This window comes from Rhea americana, unplaced genomic scaffold (assembly GCF_003343005.1).
Source record: "Rhea americana isolate MKP2758 unplaced genomic scaffold, rheAme1 scaffold_0, whole genome shotgun sequence".
Taxonomy (NCBI): Eukaryota; Metazoa; Chordata; class Aves; order Rheiformes; family Rheidae; genus Rhea; species Rhea americana.
Genome location: NW_028185037.1, coordinates 20,890,457 through 20,912,154, shown reverse-complemented (window position 1 = coordinate 20,912,154; position 21,698 = coordinate 20,890,457). Strand labels below are relative to the sequence as shown.

The window sequence follows — 21,698 nt, the reverse complement described above, 5'->3', positions numbered from 1 at the left end:
AAAGTATGTGTTTATTATGGTGAGAGGGTTTGTCCTGAAATTGAGGTTTAACAAAAATTATATGGAAATGTGAAACTTGCTCCCGACGGTGCTTCTTAACTTTGAGTTGCCAGGCGTGAATGTTTCCCCTGGTGTCCCCCGAAGGGCTCGTGCACGCTGCTGTGGCGAGGGGGAGCACGCGCGGTCACCTGCTAGAATAACGCAGAGAGGGGAAAAGCTCCCAGTAAGAAACTGCCTCACCTGGACAGCGCATCCCGACGACGTCTAACAAAGCGCAGACTGCATCGGCCTCCCGGGGAAGGACGGTTAATAGAGCAGCACGCACCAGGAGCTGGAGGAGGGCTGAAGTTCGGCTGTGCTTGACGTCTCCCGGAGCCTGTGCGCCGGGAAGAGGTGTGCGTTGCCCTGTGCCACGGACCGRGTGAGGAGATAGAGCCGCGTTCAGCCCCCTGGAAAATTCAGGGAGTTGGAAGGGAGATGCTGCCTGGGGAGTGACTTTCAATGGGTACAAGCAGGAAAGAAAAAAAATCTTTTCAAAGGAAAAAACCAAGTCGTTACCACCTACTATTGAGACTTTTTTGTCTTGGGGGTATCCACGTGCTTCCTTGTGCTCTGCTTCCGGAGGCTCGCCACAGGCTCGTCCTTCCAGCAGGTGACTGTGCTGGGTCCCTCTAGATTTCTATGTAGCAGCTCCCCCACGGGAGCTCCAGGCAGCTCCAGTGAAGGAGAAACCATCCCTGCCTCTGACAGTCGCTGCCCGCTCCTGGCGCTCGCAGCCTGGAGCGTTCCCGGTCCTGCCTCCTCCTCGCTGGCGTGGAGAGCTGCCTTGCCATCTCCCGGGGTCCCTGTGGGGGGACGCCAGCAGRGGCGTGCGGGGACGAAGGCACGGCAGCTCCGGCTGCCAGCTGTGATCGCTTCTGGGAAAAGCTGTGTATCCTCCACCAAAAAAGAAGAAAACAGGGCAGATGAGGAATCACTTGTGCTCTCTTGGTGGTTGAACGGTGGCTGTTTATTAGCTGATGGATGCTCTGTGCACCGTGCACCAGTGTGACCTTAGGGAAATGAAACGGATCTGGCCTGCTTTGATAAGGGCTGTGAGATATCTACAGTCGAAGAAAGGTAATGTATTAACGAGAGAAACATTTGGTTTCGATAGTTTTATTCTGGCCCTTTGGCTAATCTGTTAAACCTTYGGTTTGTTACCTGCTGTAACAAACTGAACTGAACAACGTTGATAAACATTTGCTAAGTATTTGGTAATATGTGTTAAAATGCAATCTTGGTGTATTTRTTTTATTTTCCATAAAATGTCTTTCTAAGTGGTCCACACTCTTACTTGATTGTGAGAGTGCTTTTAGTGTGCTACRTGTGATCTGGCAAACATCAGAACATGCTTCGAAATATTCTACTRAATTTGTATTTGAATATAGTACACACACGCTTTCTTATTCCTTTTGGGATTTCTAATTATGAAATCTTGCGTCTGCTCGGCGGTCCCGCGCGCCGCCCTGGTTGCGGTTCGTTCCGTACGYGCTCAGTCYGTAGGGCTGCCCCGCGGAGGCCGCCAGGTAGGACTCGCTCTCCTTGTAAAGCGCTCCTGCCCGCGGCGCTGCCSGGTTCTGCCGCCTCCTGCGCGCCGRCGTCGGTCCCGAGTCACGGCGCTGCGTTGGATGGTTTAGTCTAGATCTGCGTACTCGAGATTCGAGAGTAGGTTGTTTGGCAGACTAAGGGAAAGTTTGTATTTTGTTTAGGGAAATGTTTCTTCTCTGTGCTACCTTAATTYGGTAATGGTAGGAGCGAGACATCAATTCTTGGCTTGTTTTTTCCTCGTTTTCCACACTAAGTAATTTTAGACCTAAAACGAAATCTCWGATCTAGTGAAATAGAGGGATTCAAGCTTGGCTGGAGCTTAAATGAACACTGAAGTGAGCATCCTGGTTGCTGAGAAGATGGTGCTTTYCTTCCAGTTATGTACTGAAATTTTGTGCTTGTGYCCTATAGGGCTAGTTGTCTTTGGATGTTCTTTTTTTCCCTAACTGTAACARTACAGAGAGTAGAGAGTGTTAAAATGAGCTTAATTTTTACCAAATGATTTCTTTGTGGATGATTAATAATCTTACCAAAGYTTATAGATGCTGGCTGTAAGTTTTAAGTGCTACAATTTATTGTAGTTTATTGTAACCACCTTTGCTAGTCGCCTTTCCTCCCYGTTTCACATGCTTTGCTGTTTTAAGTTTACAAAATAATTCAGAAAAAGGAATGTGAATTTAACAGCTAAGGACGTGTTTGATAGTTCTGCTGTGTAGCTGTAAATTACCTACCGAGAGGAGGAGGAGGAGGAGGAGGAAGTTTCCTTAGTATCTTCCATATGAAGAGCTGCCTGTTTAAAAGTTCACGAGCAGTAAACGGGCTTGGTGCAGACAGGCGTACCCTGCCCCTGCGAGTAATTCCACTGAATAGTGTCTGTTGATGTCGCGCTGCTCGCTTAACCGATAAAGCAATTTTTAAGCAAATGGTTATTTTCTGGAGAGCTTTGCGACACAAGGAGGTGTTCGCATCGGTCGTCTTTGGCGTACAAGCCAAATGGTTAGATGYGTAGGGAGAAGCAGTAAAGAGGTCGTCTTCTGTCGCAAGCAGTAGAAGAGGAATTATTTCAGTTAACACGTGCCTGTTTTGTTGTCAGAAGAAAAAAAAAAAAAAAAAAAAAAAACTTCAAACCTCACTCTTACATTGCTGTTGAAGAATTAAAAGTTCCTGAAATGCCTGTGGGAATTTAAAGGTGAGAATAGCCTGGAAAAGTAGGCAGGGAGGTTGTTTGGGGATGGTTTTTCCCCTCTTTCTTTCAACGTTTCAGTACAGCATGTGGTAGAAGCGGTATATTTTTTAAAATGCCTAYGAAGAACATAGCTGTGAGCTGCATTCCTGTTAGGGCGATTGTTTCTYGTTCAGGGAGAAATGGAGCAGAAAATGGAGCTTGGGATATTTGTACAGARAAGGCAAAGGACTCGGGGAGCGGTTAGTGTTACCTATGAGACAGGTGAGCTTTCCAGTCACGGTACCTWCTAATGAACCAGGCTGGGCTCGAACACTGAGCTGCCTTGGAAAAACTAGAAATTACGCAAGGCAAATAAAGTGTTTCAAATATCCTTTTGAAGATGTATTAGAAGAAGRTTTAACAACTTCAGCGTGTTAGCAAAGGGGATGTAGTTTTCATCAGTTACTAGTCCAAAGAACTCTTTAACGTCCTTGTCTTGTGACCTGGCATGTATTTGTTCGTAACGATCTATTAAAGCCTGGAGATACCTTAAATTAATAGCCGTTGATCACACTTGAGCAGGCAAGCACACGCAAGGCACCGACTTCTGCAAACTAACGTAGCAAACAAAGCAAAGGCGTAATAAAGTCTTGGTAAACATTGTGTTAAAAATAAGTACAACGKATCATAAATGGTATTTTAATAAATAGTTATAAAAAGTATTGTAGCATTCATAAAGATCTCAGTATTTTACCAAACAAACGAGACTGCTACAATCCTGCCGAGTCTTTGAGAAGAGAGGTAATGCCACCAATTTTTTAGGCAGGTTGTAACGGATGAGGATTGCTGGGGTTATGCTAGTAATGGAGATATCTGATACTTGAGGTGGCATTTCATCTTCTGAAATACAAGAGCTTCTTTCTCCTCTTCTCGTACCGAATGTAACTTCACAAAGATATTGCTAAGAATGTATTTCTGGATGGAATTCAGTTCCTCTTGACTCATTTCATCGAAAATTATTTGTAAACAAACTTCTGTTAATCATTTAAAGATTTATCAGACGAGGAAACTTTTCTTTCTTTTTTTTTTTTTTCCTTTTTGGCCAGGCGAGGAGTTGCTTATTACATCCGCCCAGCACCACCACTGCCTCCCAAAATTAGGTTTCCCCTGCTGAAGACTTCAGACCTGAAATGAAGCCCTAGTTTTGTTTTGTTTTCTTCTTCCTCCTCCTAACTGGACTCAAATTCTCTAAATGAAGTATGGTCTCTTGCTTTATAGAGAAATTCCTAAGGAAAAAATTTTTTCCGTGGTCTTAAGTCTCCTCATTTTGTGCAAGTACAAGGGGAAAATTAGTGTGGGACCAGTTTTGCAATTACTAGGTGCTGCTGCACTCAAGGAAGCTGAAAATGTTGAGGCAGAAGCTAGCAGTAAAGAGCACCGGACGGTGTCATATCAGCAGGAGAGGAGGATAACGAGCCTAAGTGTGATATTTCGAGACTAAAAGCTTTAGCTTTTTGACTTTTTTTTTTTATTTTAATTGGACAGAGTTCAAAACTAAGTGTCAGAAGAAACTGAAGAGTCCTAATTTCTCCTATGCATCCAGTGTTCGATACTTCATCTTAAGTGAGCTGGCTGTGCCCTCAAGGATATGGAGATTTCCTCTSAGAAACAGGCACAGATACAGTAATCTTCAGCATGTCCAAAAACTTGTCTGGTTCTCAGCCTTGTAGAAGATGCAGACTGTCTTCACTCTCATGCTGCTTACGGTGGAGACAGACTTCATGGTGTCCTTTGACTAACGACTGAAGTATAGTAGTTCCTTATTATTGTATGCTCCCTAGTTCCTGTAGGGAATTGGACTAAACTAGTAATATTTAAAACTGCCAGGAAAACCAGACTTTTCTTCATTTACATGGTACTACTTCTCAATGAAGCTAGCCTGACTGCTTACTCTCTTACTGTTGGTTGGGCATGGATTCGTCTGCCTGTTGAATTTTCTGCTTTATAAGGTCTGTAAAAAAAGGTTATTGCAGTAAAGATCTCTTTCATCACAAGTAGCTGCATGATGGATAATGGTCTGTAGTTGTGTTAAATCTTTATTTCTAGGGAGGAGGATGGGGAAGAGAACTGGATGTATTGCTGAAGCKTCTCAGCTGGCTTCTGAAGATAAGGAGCAGCAAGATTTAAGCTCCCCTCATAGGCTCCCTGCTGTTATGCGTGCGCCTCTGCTAAGATCTGTTGTCCTTGCTGATCTTAGGAGATACTAGTAGGACTCATATTCCTGAAATTACAGTGTATTCCATTAAGAGGAGTCTTTTTTATCTATTCCGTGACATGACGATTGGTCAAGATAAAATGCATTAGAATTATAACTAAAACACTGTAGACTGCAGCAGCCTTTTCGATTTGATAATAACAGCCGATTCGCCTGTAACAACTTACATTGCCTGTCTGCTTGATATATTGTTAYGGAACAGCTTTTTATCCATTCAGGTGTTCATGGTTGCAGCAATCTGGATTCATACTAGCATGATTAAAAACCTGGCRTGAAAGGTCTCTGGTTTGTGGTTTTATGGCGATTGACCTGTCCAAAGTGAAGTGTACGTACRCTGCTGTTAGCATATGGATGGAAAACAAAGCAGTGACTTGGCATGCTGCTCTCTACCTGTTCTTACCAGCGTAAAGCCCTCTGGCAAATGCGTGGGATGGACAGACAGCAACGCTGGCCCTCAGCTAACTGAGGATTTATTAAACTAATCGTAGGGTTTTAGTAGAAGGTAGGATTTTCCAAATGCTTTTCTAAATCTGGGCCTTCTAATACTGAACTCCTGCTGTAATGATAACATGAGGATTTAAATATTAACACTAGTGTAGGAGAATGTCATTTTATCCTTTCTCTTCTCCCCTTCAACAGTTTGCGTTTTTACACTTTTGCTGCTAAGTACCTTCAACAGTGTCACTTTTCTGTACATCTAAATGGATATGAGTCATCGTCAGTACTTGGAGGGGAAAATTTCCATTACCTGCTCTTTCTTTCAAAGTGATTTGGGGAATCCAGGTGGTTCTATTACTGTTATTGAACAAATGTCGTATTATTTTAGGACGCACTGATGTATTTTTACTAAACTGAAGAGTATGATCTGCATTGACCGTTGACGTTGGACATGGTGCTTGGAGAATCRAGTTTGCACATCTAACCGTAATTTTAAATGTATTTTGTCAATCTGAAGATACAGTAAGAATTGAAGTGACAGACTTGTTTTGTTGGGGTCGTTCTTTTAAAATTGCTCTCGCTAATTGGAAGGTCAACTTTCCCCATGTCTTGCTGCTTTTGGAGCTCCAAAACATGATGCTTGTAATGTTCGAGTGTACTCCTAGCTTCACRATGAAAAACAACGTATTGCAGTAAAAACAGCAGCATTTGCTGTGACTGTGGCTGCCTGATAGTTCCTATGGTAATCCCTGATTCAGGTAATTTTTTGAAGTCTTCATTTTCAAACTTCTTATTGCTTGAGCAATGAGTTTTCCACACCTAAACTTGGGAATCTCTTTGCCCTAAAACTGATCTTTTCTGGAAATTTGAAGGGAAAATATAAGAGGCTGTGAAATAGCATGAATGTCCTGTAAGGGAGCAGTGACTGTTTGGGACAAGTTGATAATGAAGTTGTTCCCTGAAATCAGAGGCAAGGACACCCTGCTTACGTTTCTGTGTGTTATTTTATCTGCTAGTTTAAAGCATCTGATGCAAAAAAAAGTAATGTTTAATACTGCAGGAAAAGTAGGACAGAAGGATTTACGTGGTTTGKCTAGAGTTGGGACTAAAGTGTGCTGCTGCTTGTGGGGAGCAGCGGGCCCCCTACCTATAGGTCATCAGCGATGCTCTTGCTTTATCTTCTGCAGAAAGGGTCTGATATATAATTCCTCAGAGAAAGGGGAAGGGGATATATGTAGCGTTTATGTTAATGTAGTGTATCTCTTTCAGAGTATTTTACCTTTGCAATTTTAGTACTCCTTTAGTTCACCGTTTTTCCTTTTTTTCTTCAGTTTGGACCCCAAGATATGGTCCGACTATGTTGCTGTTGTTCTTTCATTCTAGTTAACAACTGCAGTGTTCACTGACTGCATTTGACACTGAGAACGATTGCTATACAGAAAGACTCTTTTCTAACTGGAACRAAATTTAATTCCTCTGTTTCCTAGTTAAATGTGAAGCAGGAAATGTGGCAAAATCCACAACTGGAAAGTTGATTGCAACAGATTTGAGAAAGCTTCCCCTGTAATGCAGGGTGATGAAAAAAATACGACTGTAGACATCAGCTAAGCACTTTTTGCAGGGCATTCGTTACACAGTTTAAGCTAAGCCCAGCAGGTTCCTTAGGAAGGAAAGAGCAAAAACCACAGCTGAGCCCGTCTGTAGTGCATAACTGGACACCAGCATCTTCAAGGAAAGGCAGGCGTGCAATGATGCCTGTGAAGATCACAACCCATACCTCTTTCTTTCCAAGTAATATGTATCTTTGCATAACTTGTTGGTATCTGCTCCACAGTGGTTGTAGATATTGGTGATGTGGACAACCATTCTTCTGAAACATTAGTGTTTTACTATGTTTGTGTTAAGTCTTTAATTGTTAAGAATGGGTTGATGACCAGCCCTGTGGAAGCTTTTTAAAAATCTGATGTATGTTTTATTGAGCTGAGGGAAATGAATTTGAAGACTTGACTGCACAGAAGGTTTGCATTAATTCAAATATGTTATCTTTTTTTTAAACTAATGTTGATCCAGGTTGGCAAAAACAATGACAGACACTCGTTTCAATTTCATCTGGGTTTATCTCCACTCTTTTTTTAACATGTTAGAATTGTACTCAAGCCAAGGTGATGTAAACCTACCAGGAAGGTCTGGTCTTAAGAATCTTTGGTGTATTAGTTAATTCAGAGGTTAGTATGAGCATGCTGTGAAAGAGAAAAACAAGAGGGCAGACTTAAGTAGAAAACCTAAGCTTAACATAAAATGTCTTTACCTACCATGAGCGTGTGTTCATGGATCTGCAGGTGTTGAAATGCTACAGGGATTTGATTTAATGCTTCTTTTAAAGAGATGGGCACTTATATCTAAAGTCGGTCAGTATTTTCCTGTTCAGTGATGGGAACGTGACAAGAAGCTGAGGACGCTTTAATGTGCCCTGGACCTAGGGCATGACAGCTATCAGGAATCTAGCTTGATTTCCGTTCCTGTAGTACRTTTGATGCCTCAGCCTTGGCGTAGCTGTGTAATACAGAAGTTTGTTTCTGATGCTTCTTGGGGCGGACGGTAGATGCGGGGCAAGCCGTCAGGTCCGTGTTCCCGCGGGGACAGCCAGCCTGCTGAAACGCAGCCACGTTGATCCTAAACGTGCCCTTTGACTGCCTGGGCGGTTGGGGTACGGGTCTGTAGTGCAGAGTCCTTTCAGGTGCTAAACGCTGCATTCAGGTGCTGGACTCTTCTTACCAGTAGGCATGTACGTCTTCCAGGGCTTATCGGTGTGGCATTAAATATATTTATGTATTTAAATCTCCTGTTCTCTGGAAAACAGGTGGGCATGCTCATTGTTTTTGCAAAATTAAGGCCAGGCTGAAGGGCAAGGGTGGATCCTAAATGCTTTAGGATGCTGATTTTTGTAAATGATGGCATGTATTTTCATTGAAATTGGTTGTACAGTATAATTTACCGCTGAAGGTTTACATGGACTATTATTTCTGGCTCTGAGTCCTCCTGCCCTGCGTTTTTTCCGTCTTCCCCTCACTCCTTTGAGGCCGCAGGGATGCTGTTTGCTCTGTTGCTGTGAACTGTTTGGTTTAGGATGGAAGAGCGAGTTGTATAAATGTGTTATCTTGATGTAAAAGTTTGTAGCTTTCTTTCAAAACAACATGTGATTCTTAAAAAATATTCCCAAAGTAACTTGATATAATCCCTCTTTTTAGTCTAGATGGTGTCCTGGAAAAATGGACAAACCTGTTGCAAAAAATGTCCCGCTTGCTATAAACGCTGCTGCTGCTTCTTACGCCTTGTAATGCAAAATGAACAACAAGGTAGATCTGTAAACCAGAGATGGGATTTGTACAGCAACATATCCTGCCCCCCTTTTTTAAGAAATTAAACTGAGAGGACAAATACAGTTCTAAATTCATCTTTTCATGTGGGAAATGAGGAACGAAGTGTTTGATGGTTTGACTGGATATTTATCTTTATTTTTTAAAAAGTTAATTTCAAATAACTTTTTTTATACCAAGTAATTCACAAATGATGGAAAATGAAGGAATTTAAGCAGACAAGCCAGTGAAATTGGAGGGGGGAGAAAGTCTTTCTAAACTATCATTTTAGATGCTGTTAAAATAACTTAATTGATACGTATTTAAGGGAAGATGGACATGAGTGTGTTTTTTTTTTTTTTTTTAAGAAATTACTTCAGAGACTGAAGCAATCTTATTTTCCTATTTTTCTTCATCTCTGAAGAGCACCTAGGTTTGGTTAGTTGATTAAAAAAAATGAATGAATCTATACTTGATCAGTTTGCAAATACTGAGTAGATTAGGAGCATGTTTAGAGACTAGAATGGTCTCTGCTGTTCCAGCACTGGGCTATAAAGCAGCAACTTAACTCCAAATGAAGAAGTCTTGAAAGAAATACAGCTGTCTGATCCCTAGCAAGGCCATGGTAGGGGATGGTTAAAATAAACAAGTAAATGAGGATAGACTCTGCTGCCATTTTTGCAGGAAAGAAACATGTAATCACCTATTTCTGAAGGGTTTTTTCTCCTGTGATAACATCCTTTTTGTGTGTATTTCATTTTTGCTACAAAATACAGAAAAGATAGAGCCTGTAAAGTTCTTGCTATAAATGTGCTTTCTTCTGTTAAACTGCAATTACGAAATGCATTTTTACAAGAATAGATAGTATGGGACAGGAAGGAATTCGGTCACCTTTATTAACTGGCATCCTAAATGAGCAACTGCTGTTAGGCATGAATGAATCATAATTTACCTTTTATTCTGAAAACCTTCTAAATACATAGTCTTAAAGTAAAAGGTTGTTGATTGAAGGCATGTTTTTATGGAAAGCATGTAGCGTAAAGCACAAAGGCTAATAAAGTGAGATGGTTTGTGTTCCTGTTTGTTACTGTAACATCCTTCTTTATTCAGAATAAACCTTACTAACTCTTAGTCTCAAAAACTTTGTTTGCATAGCTGGAACATTGACCTGGTGTCTACCAAAACAAGCAGCAGAGCAGTCTTGTGCGGTGTGTCCCACGGGTTTGCCTGGTCCATAGTGTCCTGGGTCTGTGCAGTACAGGTGGGAACAAAAATGTTCAAGCGTGTTTGAAGCCCGACAGGCTCCACGTTTTGCTCTTTACTTTCTTCTCCGTTGATCGCCTCTCATCGGCATCCGTCATTCCTCTCCCTAACAAAAGGAGGTAGCTGCATTTTAATTGATTTTTTTTCCTGTTGGACTGTGTGTTATTTACTTAAACTTGCTGCATCTGCTCAGTGAAATGTCCTGCAGCTGATTGAAATCTACTGCGATAGTGTTCTAGGTAATAGCTCAGTGTCAGACATTCGGTTGATTTTGGTGCGAACTGTAGTGCTTATCACCTTCTAGATTCAGCCTTGTATCAGTTGCAAACCTTATTTGATCTATCGTGTTCCCAGTTTCATGTTTTCTACACCTTTCCATTTCTTAGGATCTTAGCATCAGAGCTGCCTACTCTGATAGTAAACACTTTGCTCGTAAGCAAAGGCAGATTACCATCTCTGTGAGGAAACTAGGTATTCAGACAACTTTTTTTCCSTCTCAGATTATGCCTTCAAGGCCTTCAGCTTGTGCAGTATGTAATCTTAACCAAAAGTCAGGAGATGCATCAATTCTCAATACTAAGTTTCCAGAGATACACTTCTGGGTAAGTGCCTCAGATGATTTACCCATGCATGCATAAGCTATATCCATACGTTTGGCATTTCACAGTATACTTTCCATATACTTGCTTCACATTTTTATAATACCATCAGTCATATGTGGCCAAACTTAGCATCAGGGTGTGTTTTGTGGAGTTGCATGTGTCCCAGAAGAGCACTAGCAGCCTCTTTGGCCTGTTTGCAAAAATTGCAAGCTCGGAAGTTACTGGTCTGCAAGATAAATTGCTCCCATTACTCCACTAACGGGAAACACGGGAACATGCTTAGGTTAATGACAAGCAATTAATGTATTTCCGAGGTCTTAGTGTAGTCTATTACATACCATGTTTTTACATCTGTTACAGGAATAAAACTTCTATTTCAACTAAAGTGTTATTGCTAAAAAGCTTTATTATGAATAATTAGTCATAACATAAGACCTTCGGTGCAGTTCCCTTTCCCGTTTGTTTACTCTGAAGGGTAAGGAACGGACACGTAGGGCCGTCAGCGACCTCCAGAGCTATTTATCCCTGTTATTAAGGAGATGCACATAGGAGCTTCTTCGGTAAGCCGGTGGTGGAAGGAGAGCCTTATTTCAACCAGGAGGCTGGACTCCAATTTTGGGGCCTGCTGCTAAGCACTGTGAAAGTTAAGCCAGTCCACTTTGCTCGTGTCCCTTGTTCATGTCCGTCGTCATCTTCTGGGTGCTCTGACAAGCACGGGATGTTTCTCTGAGCCACTTCAGTACGCTGGTGTTAAAAGGTTCTTGGTCTCTTTTTCGAATGCGCCCATGTAGATGGTCATGCATATCAAATCTGGGGTAATAAATGATTTTAAAGGGGAAGGGTTTTAAAAAAATGAAGTTAAAAATTACACAAATTACACTTGAGTTTTAATATTGATATCTTAACCAAATTGTTTTTGTGGGCTTTGGCCAGTAAAAGAGACAAGTTCCTCGTCCTCTCCTAGCAGTGCCCTGCCCTCCCTTCTGCCTTCCCCTTGCCCAGGTGTGGAAAAATCATCAAGCGCAATCTAACAACTAGTGTCAGAGGCTCAGAGCTGACAGTTTTGGACTGCCAATAATTCATCTGGCTGTATTAGAAAAAGCAATTTCACCAAAACACGACCCTTTCTGTCTCTTCTTTGAGTACAAACAAGTATCAGTAGTGTTCAGAGCCTCAGAGGAGGATAGTTGCTAAGTCATACAGATTTGTTTTTTCCTTTTTGGGGGATTTTTCGAGGCAGAATATTGGTGCTATTGCAAAGTGCTGTATTCTGTTGTTGAACAGCAGTGAATTTTAATGCACAGATCTTAGTATAGAAATAAAATGTGCTTGTGGTTTTCAAAGGTGAATTGTTTAGTGCTTTTTTGAAGTCCCCTGTCCATGGGACAATTTTATTGGCTGTAAAGAAGTTAAAAAGAGTTTAAAAGTATGATTAAAAAAATGCCTCTTATAAGGAAGTTCTGTTGCTTGCTTTCAGTAGGATAACTGTACTCCGAAATACCTTTTTTTCACTCTCCATGGTGTTCCTTATTGCTTATAGTGACGCTAGCCTGGAAGCTCTTGTAGCCAGTCACTTGGGAGCAGAAAGATTTTGGTGGGAGCCCAGCTGAAGCCATGCAGGTCTGTCACTTTCTGAAGCTACATCCAGACTGGAAAACATGTTTGTTTATGGAAAACCTTTCTTTTTATTAACAGCTCGATAACGTTCTGCCCCAAATCAACAGCATTGCTCTACACCTCTTACAGTAACAAGTGGGAAGAATATAACTTAACTTAATGCTGGTTATCAGAAAGCAAACTACCTCCTGTGTAAAGCCTTTTGTCTGAAACTGCTGAGATCAGTTTAATCAAGTCTCAAGCAGCCCTCTTTTAGAGGGCTCAGTTGATCCAGCCTCCCTCCTCCTGGGTTTCCAGGAACCTCAGTCGAGCCCCCCTGCCTTCCCAGCTTTTGAGGATGCTCCACGAGATGCGCTGGAAATGCCGTCAGCTTTTCCTCTGTTACACCTCGAGGTTTGCTCTAGGATGAACTTGCACCATTGCTTTCTGCTGGCAGCAAATCGTGTGATACTAGAGATGCTAAAGGTGGGGGAGAGCAAGGGCTCACTCTGCTCAGCGCTGACTTAGAGCTCTCCAGAAGACCCAATTTCACACAGACATTAATAATGCGAGGAAGTCGAATATCCCTCGGGTRGAATACCTCCCTTTAAATCACTCTTCTTATAGCTGGCTGCTGCACCAATTTGCATAGGGGTTTGAGGGACAGATTTTTCCAACTTGTGAAGCGCTACTGCATAGAAAAAAAGTGTATGTTCTCTAGTGTGGCGGGTGTGTTGTCACAACTGAACAGTCTGTTTTTGTACAGAAAAAAATGTTTTCATAAGCACTGCTTAATTCTGGGTCGTTAGCATTTTAAACCCTTCACATTTAGCCGTCAATATATGTATTTTGCGTGTTCTGATAGGGATTGAAGGAAGAGAGGGTTTGATAGGTCTGTATATAATACTGATTTATGGAGGCGTCTTGTTTATGTGATGTCAACTTAATTTATTATCACCTCCTGTTTCTGCTGATAGTTAGACTGTTGTATACAAATAGCATACTTCATCACTATAGCATGGTGGTGAGCTGATTTATGGTTTCCAGGGAAAAAAAATAACTAGAATAAAACTGTTCTATAAAGCAGCAGTTTTATCATGATCAGAGTTGTCTTAATGTCTACATGCATTCAGATATATTACTATTATGATGCAAAAAATTGTTGTGAAGGTAGTGGAACATGCTTGACTGAATTCTTTGGGTTCAGCTTCGTGGTCTGGTACGTGCTAAGAAACTATGATTTTTATTCTATCACCTGCCATGCCCTTTATGCCACCCTTTTGTGATGAGGGGCAGCGCATACCAGTGGCCCTGGACCTACGCCGTGTTGGTAGAGCTGTTAGGTTTGTGCTCATTAGCTGATGGATGGGCTGTCAGAGAAGGTGTGAAGACTGAACTTTGCTACTGATTTTCACAAAAACTTGCAGCAACTAAATTATCGTTCCAAGCAGTTGCTTTAATGGAAATAGGCTAAAATGCTCTGTGGCAACAGCTAAATTTTATTTACTGCAAATGGTTTGTAAAGCATAGTATAGTTTTGATCCAAACTCTCTCTTTCTGTTGGAGGTGGGAGAACAAGAGGAAAAAATGGTGCTTCACTTATCCTGGTCAAGTGTTCTGGAGGTGTTCCCACAGAGGTGTTCCCACGTGATAGAAAGGAACAAATTAAATGGTTTTGCTAAAAAACAGTTGGTTGGTAAGCAGTTGTCTTGGTCTGTCCCCACTGACTGCATACTGAGGACACCCGTATTCTCAAATTTTATCCTCTTCAGTCAGTTAAGTCACAGCTTTCCCTTAAAATCAGTGCTTCCTTATTTCCTAGGAAGACACAACTGTTGAACCCAGAATGTCCAGAATATTAAACAAATGCTCATTTTCTCTAAAATCAAGGTTTGATAGTCTTGTGTTAGGTTGAGGTAAGGGCTTGAGAGGCTGGAGTATGCCTATCCACCAACCGGTGGATAACATCTTGGATAACATCCGTCCTCAGCAGCTTTTCAGTGTTGATGGTGCTACTCGGAGACTTAAAGGAGCATTCATTGAAAAAGAGCGAAGGGTTTTAAATGCTCACAAGTTGGTAAGTCTCCGGAGTATTAAAAAGAGCAAAGCCAAAGAAATCCCCTCCCTGTGCAACACTCAGTCCAAAATTAAAGAACTCCCTGGTTTTGTGGGCAAAGTGTGGGGCCAGAGAAGCTGTGCAAGAAAACATTTCCAGCCACAGTGAGATCCTCTCGGAGGCCGAGGGCAGAGATCCTAGGTAGCGCCGGCCCTAGGCTGCCTTGAGGCATGTGAAGAGGAGACGGCAGCACTGGAGGAGCGCACGCAAATCTTACCCCGCCACAACACAACGTGGGAGCATTGACATTGAATCCAGAAGTCTAAAGGWGGTCTCGATGCGCTGTCTTGAGTGGATTGAGTGTTTTAGGTTGTGTCTTTAAGGCTGTTCCCAGGGTTTTACAAAAATGGTGAAAAGGGGCATACAGTGTGTATCCATCTGCTCTTCCTTGGCCAGCAAACTTCTTCCTCTGGGTGCTGACTTAATCATTACCCTGCAGGTTTGGACTTGTACCTGTTTTATGGTCATGTCAGAATGGGAAGCTTGCAAGCCGACAAAATGAAATAACCTGCTGATTTCTTATCAGATGTTATGCCTTTGACTTAATTTTTAGATCAAGCGCCAAGTGTGAGAAGGGACAGCTTCTGGTTTTGGATTACTTTGGCTAATTACTAATTACTTTAAGRCAAGATAAAAGGAAAAAAAATGCTTCGCTGAAGACTGATGTGGCTGGCATTTGGGTTCCCAAATGCAGCATGAAGATCTTCAGCAGCCAAAGGGCTGTGATTTGTAAGGGGATTCAGGGGAAGGTCTTCTGTTCCTCGTGACCATAAGGAGACACGAGGTACATGCCTACTTTCCCGTGCAAATTACTGATTTTTTTTGTATGCAGATAGACAGAAGCATCATCTCAAAAAGCTAGAATTAGGAGAAGAATGATTATGCTTGCCCGCCATTAAACTACCATTCAGTTACTTGAATAAGAATCACTTTGTACTTCATCTCTATCTCTATAACAGAGGCTGTAATTACTGGCTTTGGAAAACACTTGAGCCAGAATAGGCTTAAGYACCGCTTTTTACAGGTCATTGATTTTGTAATAAGCCCTTGTCATGCGGTGGAACACCGTGCTGGTTCTCATGCCGTGTTCCTCCCGCGTACTTAAARGCGCCTTTTATCTGATGGTTTTGGTTTGCATGAAAAGTAGATATGGTTAACACAAAAGCAGCTAAACTGCACTATAGTGGAGSAAAAATTGAGAGCCTGTGCAGTTGGATAATTTAAAACACAAGCCTGGGATGATATTGTCAAAGAATAACATAAAACCGGGAAAGGCAGGATTAAAGTCAAATGATACCAAAACACAACTCTGTCAAGCTGTGATAATGCATAGCCACAGTACCGTCTGTCTTTCCTTGACTGCTTCTAATAGGGCACTTCTAGTTCTTAATCTTTGAGAAGCACACCTGCATTATCACTAATCCTAATACACTCTTTACCTTTAGTACTCTAGAAAGATAGCCATCACTCAGTGCTTCTGTTTGCTGCTTGTAAAGCTGTTCAGGGGATGATCTTATGGTACGTAGGGCCTCCATAAAGCTATATTTGGTGTGTGGTATTAAAAAAAACTAAGCAAAACCAAAAATGGTTTGCCGTGGTGTTTGTCCTCTTGRTGTGTGAGATTCTTAGGTAGGGTTGCTGCCAGCTAGTGGTGCCACTTTAAAATGCTTAGAATTTTATTTTAACTTTTTCTTTCCCCAAATACAGAATTCTTACTGCTCATTTCTTTGGTGCCTGTTTAAGAAACCTGCACCACGACGGGTATGTGCACGTGTACAACTCTGCAGCTGGCTAGAGAAATTCGAAAGATAAGAGGTAGAAGATGTATGGGGAGATTAACTTTGGTTTCGATGGTACTAAGTGACCTGTGGGAAGGTTCAGAGCACTATTGAAAAACAAAGCAATTATCGAGCTGGATATCGCCTAGTAATTAAAGCGTATGTAGACACTAGTTTCCTTGTATTCCCAATGCAGCTGATGTTTCCTCATCATTAATTTTTTTGTATTTAAAATAGAAATTGGTGCCAACTCCAGAGGGAGTTGCTGAGTAGCACAGAGTATACAATGYGTTGCAATAAAACTGGGCCAAACTGAGTGTTCGAGGTATGTCAGGACTTAATCCTGTGAGCTGGTTCTGTGAGAGAAAAGGATGGAGACTGTTTTAAATATCACAAAATTAAGAGATTGCAGGACACTGTTAATTTGCGATACTACTGTACAGTACAAAATAGTTCAGGCAGTTGTCAGTGCTCCCTAAAACTACTTTTCTCTATTCATCCCGAGCTGCAGTACTTCCCAATATCCTTCGGTAGCACTTGGCAAAAGCGCCATGAAAGTCTTCAGCATCCCCCTCCTCAGGAGCACTTCCATGTGCAATGTGCCCCTGTTAAAATTGATTTAGGGGTGTATAAATGTATAAATTGATCTTTGAGCGTGCTTGCCTTGATTGTCTAAGATTGTCACGTTGCTTTGTGCCATGTGGCTTCTGTGGGTGTTTTCCCTGGATTCCTCTTTCGTGCTCCCCCAGATGTTTAATCTCCTAAAACTTCTTCTTTTTTTTTTTTTTTTTTAACAACTGAATTAAACTTTCCCCATGTTTGTAGCTTGCATTGCTAAACTTATTTTTTTGGCTTTAGTTTGCATTATCTTTTCATGTTGATTTTGTGGTGTATATCTAAAATACTTCACTGTGTGTGAGGAAAGAAAGATTAAAAATCTCTGCTTTGAACCGCAGCAAGGCATGGAGTTAGTACCCGTGTTTGGCCATGTTCTCAAAACAAAATCGTCAGCAAAACTGTCAGTATAGCAAAATATTTAATGTGCCCATTTGGGTTAAAAKAGATTTTGGGAAATCTTTATTTAAATGGCATTAATGTGCCTGGCCAGRCTGTTTTATGCTTGGGCTTGAGGGGCCTTGATTAATGCTTTTGACTGCAATTACTGTGTGTACAAAAGCTCTTGGGGAAGGAGGGAGGGGTGACCCAGGGAGGGATTAGGCAGGTGGAGGGGAAGAGAGAATACATGCATTCTTGGAAATGATCGTAGAAGACGTTAGTAAGAAGAGTAAATATAATTGAAAGATGCCTAAGATGGAGCAAAGCGGTTATTGCTTAGTCTTTTCCTTTGCTTTTGATAATCAGCATTAGCTGAAAGATCAACAGAGAGGAAAAAAAAAAAAAAAAAGCTCTGAATAAGCAGCTGGCTTCCAACATGTCTTATGTAAATAGCTGAAATTACAGACGGTTTCCAAAGGCCAAGGTGAATACAAAAGAAAAACTACCTTTTTTTCCTCTCTTTTCCTGTGTTTATCCCTAGTTTCAAATTGCAGACCTAATGGGTTTCTTCAAAAAAATGCTTCATCTTTAAGTCCGTATGAAGTTGTTAGCATCAGATAAATGTGAAAGCAACCTCATTTGCGCTTCTAGCACTCTTAGTGCTTCTCTTTCCTGGGTTGTGGACATGTTCTGCAGGTAACGCTTTTACCACTTGGGTCCTTCCACCTTTCTGTTCTGTCTGGGCTTGTGGGAATAGGACTATTGCCGTAACCAGGCTTTCCATGCATGCAGCTGTGCCATGGGATCATCAACATGTGGCTGCACGTGCATTTCTTAGAAGAAATGTATTTTTGTAAGTGCCCCTAAGATGAATTTTAGGGAGTCATCCAGTGTGTCTCACTTTGGGACTAGATCTTGCAATTAAAAAAAAAGGGGGGAGGGAGGGGAGATGGTATGCCAAAAAAGCCAGCAGTGTGCAAAGCTGCATGCAGACTGTGCAGAATACAAGCTTTATAATGAGGAAAACAGTTTAAAATTGTGGCTAACGTCTGTACTTTCTGTGAGGTTGAGATAGACGAGTTAATATTTGCATGGTGTGCTGCAGGGGGATTTAACAGTAACTGTGAAAATGAATTGAGCTGTGAACTCATGGGGTGTTTACTGACCAACATGAGACTCATTATGGATAACTCTAAGGAATTTAAAGTGTAGGTGAAATTCTTAATTTAYGGTCTGAATCACCAACCTACAGAGTAGCTGAGGTTGGAAGGGACCCGTAGAGATTCTCAGTTCATCTAGAGCTGACCCCACGAAGCTGGGTGAACTAGGGCAGGTTGCTGAGGACCATGTCCAGTCAGGTTTTGGATACCTCCAAAGATCGGGATGCCACAACCTCTCTGGGCAATCTGTTCTGTGGTTTGACCACCGTCACAATAAAAATGTTCACTCTTATGTTTAAAGGGAATTTCCTGTATTCTAGTTTGTGCTGRTTGCCTCTTGTCCTCTCACTAGGCACCCCTGAGGAGAGGCTGGCACTATCTTTTTCACACCCTCTCATCAGTTATTTATACACATTAATAAGATTGCTGCTGCCTCCATCCCCTGTTCCCCCAAGCCTTCTCTTCTCCAGGCTAAACAGTCCCAGCTCTCCCACCCTCTCCTTATACATCAAATTCTCCAATGCCTTAATCGTCTTTGGGGCCCTGTTCTGGGCTCCCTCCAGTACGTCTCATGTATCTCCGTCATTGGTAAGAGCATTCCAGATGTGACCTAGCCAGTGCTGAGTGAAGGATCMCATCCCTCGACCTGCTGGCAACACTCTGCMTAGTGCAGCCCAGGATGCTGTTGGCATCTTTTGCCTTAAGGGCATGTTGCTGTCTCACGTTCAATTTGTTACTTACTAGAACCTCCAGGTCCTTCTCAGCAAAACTGCTTTTCAGCTGGGTGGCTCTCAGTGTGTACGGGTGCCTGGGGTTATTGCTCCCCAAGTGCAGGACTTGGCAATTCGCTTTGACCTTCGTGCTGCTCCCTTCTGCCCACTTCTGCAGCCTGTTGAGGTCTCTCTGAATGGCAGCATGACTGTCAGGGCTGCCAGCCRCTCCTCCTGGATTTTTATTATCTGCAGACTTACTGAGGGGACCCTCTGTCCCATCATCCAGGTCATTACTGAAGAGGCTGAAGAGCATCAACCCCAGGAGTATATCTGTAGTGACTGACCTGCAGCTGGACTTTGTGCCACTGACCATAACCCTTTGAGCCTGGCGGTTCAGCTGATTTCCAGTCTCGCTCACTGTCCTTTCATCTAGTCTATACTGCACCWGTTTGTCAAGGAGGTGTCATGGGAGAGAGTGACATGGGATACAGTGTCGGAAGCTTTGCTAGATTGAAGATAAACAACATCCACTGCCCTCCTTTCATCTACCAAGCTAATCATTCTGTCATAGAAGGCAGTTGGGTGCTTCAGGCAACATTTCCCTTTCGTAAATCCAAGCTGACTACTCCCAGTCACCTTCTTGTCCTTCATATGTTTGGGAATGGGTCTTCCTTCTGGGTCCTTTGTCTGGGCACTCCTTCTTCTTGAAGATAGGGCAACACTTGCTTTCTTCTAGTCTTWGGGAACCCTCCCCCCAATTGCTGTTACCTTTCAAAGATCACTGAGAGTGGCTTTTCACTGAGAGTGGCACCCTCCCAGGTGCATCCTATCAGCTGCCAAGGATTTGCGTATATCCAGTCTGTTTAAATGACCTGATTCTTCTCTACTGAGGATAAGTCTTTCTTGCTGCAGACTTTACCACTGGTCTCAYGGTCCTGGGATTTCTGAAGGCAAATCTTACCCAGCAAGGCCAAGGTGAAGAAGGCCTTTTCCAGGTCCATTGCCCCATTTGGCAGCAGGCCCATGTTTTCCCTGGTGTTCCTTGTGTGGTTTTACTAGTAAAAGCCTTTCTTACTGCCCTTAATGACCCTCACCAGATTCAGGTGAGGCGGGGGATTCGGGAGGAGGAGGGGGTTGGCTTCCCTAGCCCTGTCCCTGCATGCTTGGCCAGTGTGTCTCCATGTTCCTCCTGGGTGACCYGGCTGGGCCTTCCACTGCTGGTATTCTTCCCTTTTATTTTGGAGTTTAGTCRGGAGCTCCTTCTTCATCCAGGCAGGCCTCCTGCCACCTTTGCTTCCCGCACGTTGACATGGACTGTCCTTGAGCTTGGAGGGAATGATCACTGAAAGCAAATGCGATCATCTAATGTKGTTTCTTTCCAGTACCCTCTGAGAAACAGTTCCATTTCAAGTTTGAGAAATTAGTGATTTSGGCTATCTCCTGGTATGTTGAGTCAGTGCTTTATTGCCTTCCAGTGCAGAGAAAGAAGTGAGATGGAGCAGGTTATGCTGCGGAAATGTGACCTAGCGAGGGCTCGCTCTCAAAGCARTACTTGCCTTAAGGCCTGAGATAGAAATCAGAATATGGAGATTTAGCAACATGTCTACAAAAGGCAACATGAAGTCGCCGTGTGAGTAATAGCAGCTTGGTTTGGTGTTGCACGAACATGTTAGTACTTTGTTGTTGACCATCTGCCATCGCTAGTATGAGATTTTTTTTTTCTTATTTTCAATTTATTGTTAATTTGCTAATATTGAAGCTGTTATTATTGGCACTGGAAAGATTTCCCTTATGAGAATAGAATAACTTCATCATGAGTTTATTAATCRCTTTTTAAATTAATTGATTTAAATGTCTCATGATTTTTTTTGAAGATCTCATTACTGGAAGTGATTTAGTTTCAAAGTACTGAGAGCTGGTAGTGAAATGTGAGACTGAACTTTGACTGTACTAAGTGAGGAGTCGTAATATTGACTTTGTTCTGRCGTATCTACAGAATATGGGGAATACACAGTGCTCATAAGAAGAAATACATTAGATAGCCAGCTTTATAATACTTTTCTAGTGTAACTGTGCCTGAATAAAGAAAATGGCAATGAATCAAAAAACAACTTCAGTCTTAAATAAATAAAAAGAAGAAGAAGAAGAAAATGGAGCAGGGAGAACAGTGAGAAGTGCTTTCTTGTATTTGATTTGAGAAGCTATATGCAGTTGCTATAAAAAACGAACAAACCTTAAAATACCTTTTAACCTCATAAATTGTCTGAATAATGATAGGCATATTGAGTTTGGCAGCAACTGCAACATCTTAGCAGAGTCACTAAGCGTGAGTGGGCCGGAGCTCAGCTGTCCCGTCCCTTCCAATTCCTCTCCCCCARCCCTCTAACAACTCTTCACAGCATTGAGAAATACAAATGTATCTTATAAAGCTTGCGAATCTGGGAGCAGTAGGCTTTGCTCTTGACAGCTCATAGGGATAGTTGGCACACAGTTTTGCTTTGCAGCTTGTTTCTGCTCTGTTTGTCTATTTTAACATGAAGAGGTCTAAATCTGTGCTATTAAACTGCGATCTCTAATGGCAGTATTATAAACCAGTCTGGTTTGAATTTAGGAGAGCTTAAGTTAGCATCCTGGTTGTGCAGTCTTCCTT

At 42.2% G+C, this 21,698-nt stretch overlaps 1 protein-coding gene across 8 annotated transcripts in view; it reads left to right on the top strand.

Moving 5' to 3' along the window:
• Window positions 1–21,698, top strand: part of PTK2 (protein tyrosine kinase 2) — a 185,724-nt gene that overhangs the window by 56,479 nt on the left and 107,547 nt on the right. Inside the window, exon 1 of one of the 8 annotated variants that reach the window (XM_085322829.1) lies at window positions 1,005–1,119. The exons of the other annotated variants lie outside the window; for them this stretch is intronic. Coding sequence (XP_085178955.1) covers window positions 1,020–1,119 — 100 coding nt within the window. The 5' untranslated portion in view covers window positions 1,005–1,019. Of the gene's footprint in view, window positions 1–1,004; window positions 1,120–21,698 lie in introns of those variants that run through there. 8 annotated transcript variants of the gene reach the window in all.